Here is a 4953-nt window from a genome sequence, read left to right on the forward strand (position 1 = left end):
ATATATATATACATATACATATATACATATACATATATACATATAAGCATAGAAATTCGGATATTGGCGTGTGCTCTCTTATATGGTAATGATATTAATTAGGGGGCGTTTACAAGGCGGAGATCTGACACCAGTCAGCTGCGCACACTTTTAAGATAATTTGCGATTTATAAATGTCACATCTGGAAGAGAGGCATACATGCGTGTTTTTGTGCGCACGTTCGTTTTCTCTGAATTGCACTTACACACTTTTGAGAAATTATCTTAGAACAAATTTAGGACGGTTTATACGCAACATTTTATAAATTAGGCCCCTGGTTTAGGGTAAGGAGTGGTGTTAGGTGCTCTAAAACAGGGGTGTCAAACTCAGTTCGTGGAAGGCCGGAGCCCTACAGAGTTTAGATTTAACACTAATTAAACACACCTGATCTAACTAATCAAGTCCTTCAGGCTTATATGAAAACTACATGGTATGAGTACTGGAGCAGGGCTGGAACTAAACTCTGCAGGGCTCTGGCCCTCCAGGAACTGAGTTTGACACCCCTGCACTAAAATAATAAATATAAAATAATTTCTAGTTTTACAAGTGTGAAAATTTAAACACTGAAGGGGTACTGCACCGAGATAATCCCTATTGAAATGCATTACACTGAAAGTCGTGCTGAGTGACACACAAAAAAAGGGAAATTTGTGTCCATGAACACAAATCAATAGATTCAAATTTTGTGACTATGTCACGAAATGCTGTGAGACTGGGTTGTTAAGCAAAAACCCAAAAGTCTTAAACTTGGAGTGTGCAACTATAGGTAATTTTTGTTTTATTTGTCCCCTCAAAAACTGATGTTTGTATAACATAATAAATAGTTATTGATTCTTCTGGAATTATAAAATTAATTACAATTATTGGTAACACTTCACAATAAGGTTACATTAGATAATGTTAGTTATGTATTACCCTAGTGCAAGCAACTTGTTTCATTTGGTGATATATTTGCCAAGATATCTGAAAATAATTTTTTTTATGGCAGCATATTTGTGTTATATTACCTTTGCATCAAATTACAAAAAAAAAAAAAAAAAGTTAACGCTGCTGTGAGGGTGTTTCTAATACAGCGTCTGTGGACTGCCATTCTGTGGACTGGCACTCTTCTGACTGCCATTATCAGTGTCTCTTTTTTTTCTTTCTCTCTCTCATTCTCATCGTGAAAACACTATTTTGGAGATTTTCTTCTGCTGTTTGATCAATTAGGAATGCAAAATGTATTTGACATAGTCTCCAATTCACCACTATAAAGGTTTTAGCATTTATTTATTTATCTTTTTATTTGTTTGTTTGTTTAAGGATTCTGGAATGATATTAACTGCGGTGTGGCATTGCCCTCTATCTGTGAAAGAAGTTCTGGCTTTGTCAATGTCACCATGTCCCCCTCCACTGTGCAACCAGGAGGCTGTACTCCCGAATGGACCATGTTTCGAGGCAAAGTAAGAGCTATTGTAATAGATAGATAGATAGATAGATAGATAGCACTGTCTAATTGCTTTAAGTAAAACTATTTTCACTTACATAAAAGTCATTTAAAATTCAACTTTGTTAGAAACGCAATAGGCAGCTGCACATTCTAATTCAAAGCACTTGTATTTTTAAATAGTGTTACAAGCTTTTTAATAGCACTGTCTAATTGCTTTAAGTAAAAGTATTTTCACTTACATAAAAGTCATTTAAAATTCAACTTTGTTAGAAACGCAATAGGCAGCTGCACATTCTAATTCAAAGCACTTGTATTTTTAAATAGTGTTACAAGCTTTTTAATAATAAGATGACATGGCACAATGCTCGGGACCACTGCATTTTGCATGGAGGCAACCTGGTGTCCATTCTGAGTCAGGAAGAGCAAGGTGAGCATTTCACTTGTGATATATATTTGCATTCACATAAAAGAGATGGATGTTGTGAGAAAGCTGCTTAAGAGGAGAAAATATCAGCAATATTGCAAATTACAAATAAATGCAGGTGGAGAAATTTAAATGGAGAAGAATATGAAATAAAATGAAATAAAGATAATCATTATTTTCCCCTTGTACAAACTGGATAATGGCACATTATAGGGGTGTAACAGTGCACAAACACTATGGTTCGGTACGTACCTCGGTTTTGACGTGACGGTTTGGTATTTCGGTACTGCAGGAGGAAAAAAAAACTAAACATAAATTGCTTTTTTTTTTTTTTTTTTTTTTAAAGTTATAAAAATAAATGTAATTTATTGCTGTGATGGCAAATTTTCTTAGGGATAAAAATCTACCTCAGCTTCTGCGGGAGCCCTTTTAAATTACTTTAAGGTTACAATTAACAATAGAGCCCAAACTTAAATTCAATTGTTGTTTATTTTTAGCTATAATAACCAACACTCAAATTAAAAAAAAATATTCAAACATCTAAATTGTCTTTAAATTAACTTCTAAATTATACAATTTATATTGTTCTGTTGTTGAGTCATAACTTGTTTCATAAAATGTTTATTTAAACATACAGTCATGGCCAAAAGTTTTGGCAGTGAAATAAATTGTGTGTTTTGCAAAGTTTGCTACTTCAGTATTTGTAGATTATTTTTCCACGTTGACAGGTTCTCTATGGGATTGAGATCCGCGGAGTTGCCTGGCCACGGATCCAAAATGTCAATGTAATGATCTTCGTGCCACTTCTTTATTCACTCTTTCTTTGTGACATGGTGCTCCATCATGCTTGAAAATGCACAGATCATCACCAAATTGCTCATGGATCATTGGAAGAAGTCGCTTTTGCAGGACGTTTTGATACCATTCTTTATTCATGGCAGTGTTTTTGGGCAGAATTATGAGAGAGCCCACTCCCTTGGTTGAAAAGCAACCCCGCACATCGATGGTCTCAGGATGCTTCACTGTTGGCACAACACAGGACTCATCCTTGAAGTTCTTGATGATCCGGTAAATGGTTCTTTCAGGCGCAATCTTCTTTGTTGCAATTTCCTTGCATGTGAGGCCATTTTGATGCTAAGCGATGTTGGCTGCACGTGTTTCTTTGGAGGTAACCATTGCTAACAAGAACACAATGATTGGAAGCACTTCTTCCCTCCTTTTATAGCAATCAGTCTGCTCTTACAATCTAATTAGTATGATAGTGATAAAACTGACTAGTACTCATTCACACTTTCACATTCTGCTGATATGATTAGTTTATTAATGTTAGCTGGTCATTTTGTGTCAGGATCAAAAAACAGTGATTTTTTTTTTTTTTTTTTTACTTCATTTTTTGGCCAAGTAAGCTTTTAGCAATTATTTAAAATGCATCTGATCACTCTACACAATAATCTATGTGAATGTGAATGTGAATGAACACCACAACAGGTTAAGCAGCAAACTTTGCAAAACACAAAATTGATGTCACTGCCAAAACTTTTGCCCATGACTGTACATTAAATAATTAAGACATCACTAGCAGATAAAGTAAATATAATGAAGTATAGTCTAATATTTCGCAAAATGCTCTTCACTATAGACTTCATTTCTCTAAAATAACGAGCGCTGTGGACATTTCGCAAAATGCTCTTCACTATAGACTTCATTTCTCTAGCAAATAACGAGCTGTGGACACTGATGACTTGCCTGAGGTAAATGAAATGCTACTTGACATTTAATAGTTTTATTGAGGTTTTTCCGTGGTTGAAACACTAATCGAGCAATTATGTCAGGGAGAGTGAGATGTTCATTCATGTATATTTCACGTTAAAACTAGTAATAATGAGGAAGGGATGATCACTCACTCACGCTCCACGCTGCCAATAGAACTGAGGCATTAGTATACGGTGATATGTCGTGCCACATTAATGAGCGTCAAAACGGCATTTATTGTCTGAATTTCCTGAAAAAAATGAACAATTTGTTCGGTACACATGCGTACCGTACCAAAAGACCCGTACTGAACATTTTCAGTACGAATATGTGTACCGTCACACCCCTAGCACATTATGATTTTGATTGGCATCCATAATGAGCTGTAGTTTTTAGCTTGTTTTGTCTAGCTTTTCCCCACTCAGAGTGTGAGGAGCACATATACAAGTAGCACAAAACACACACTACACATGTTTTTTTTCCATATGATGCTGGGCCTCATACTTTTGCTGTCTTTACACTCAATACTGAAGTATGTGTTATTGTGTTTACGCATTGTAGGATGTTCATGTTATGTGTCTGTTGTTGGATAATGAAACCCCTTTGAGGGATGATAAAAAAAAGTTTAAAAAAAGTTAAATGTTTCCTTTTCTTCCCTGTTTGTCCTCTTAAGTATTGGATGAGTTTGCCTTTCTGCACCTCAAACCCCTTTGTAAAGACTTCAGGAGTTCAGCTCTGCCCCACGGTTAATGTTAAAGGGTGAACCCAAAAAGTGGCCTCTACAGCCATGCTTAGAGTCAAGTCAAGTCACCTTTATTTATATAGTGCTTTTAACAATACAGATTGTGTCAAAGCAGCTTTACAGTATCAAATAGGAAAATAGTGTGTCAATAATGCAAAAGGACAATAGTAAACACTCAATTTTCAGTTGAAGGCAGTTCATCATTGAATTCAGTGATGTCATCGTCCAACTCAGTTCAGTTTAAACAGTATCTGTGCAATCAAGTCGACGATATCGCTGGAAATGAAGTGTCCCCAACTAAGCAAGCCAGAGGTGACAGCGGCAAGGAACCAAAACTCCGTCGGTGACAGAATGGAGAAAAAAACCTTGGGAGAAACCAGGCTCAGTCAGGGGGACAGTTCTCCTTTGGCCAGATGAACCAGCAGTTTGCTCCATGCTGCAGCAAAGTCAGATTGTGCAGAGGAATCATCTGGTTCCCGTGGTCTTGTCCAGATGGCTGTTTAGGTGACGAGGTCTTCACTGGGGATCTGTCTCTGGGGCTCATCTAGTTGTCCTGGTCTCCGCTG

The 4953-nt window shown here is 36.5% G+C and overlaps 1 protein-coding gene across 1 annotated transcript in view; it reads left to right on the forward strand.

Annotated features, from left to right (window-relative positions):
- Positions 1–1342: 1342 nt before the first annotated feature.
- The window catches only part of mrc1a (mannose receptor, C type 1a), a gene marked incomplete at its 5' end in the record, with an annotated part of 47685 nt that continues 44074 nt past the window's right edge, over positions 1343–4953 (forward strand). The window contains 2 exons of the mRNA XM_016499732.1: positions 1343–1482; positions 1794–1896. Coding sequence (XP_016355218.1) covers positions 1343–1482; positions 1794–1896 — 243 coding nt within the window. The remainder of the gene's footprint in view (positions 1483–1793; positions 1897–4953) is intronic.

This window comes from Sinocyclocheilus anshuiensis, unplaced genomic scaffold (genome assembly GCF_001515605.1).
Source record: "Sinocyclocheilus anshuiensis isolate Anshui unplaced genomic scaffold, SAMN03320099.WGS_v1.1 scaffold126, whole genome shotgun sequence".
Taxonomy (NCBI): domain Eukaryota; kingdom Metazoa; phylum Chordata; class Actinopteri; order Cypriniformes; family Cyprinidae; genus Sinocyclocheilus; species Sinocyclocheilus anshuiensis.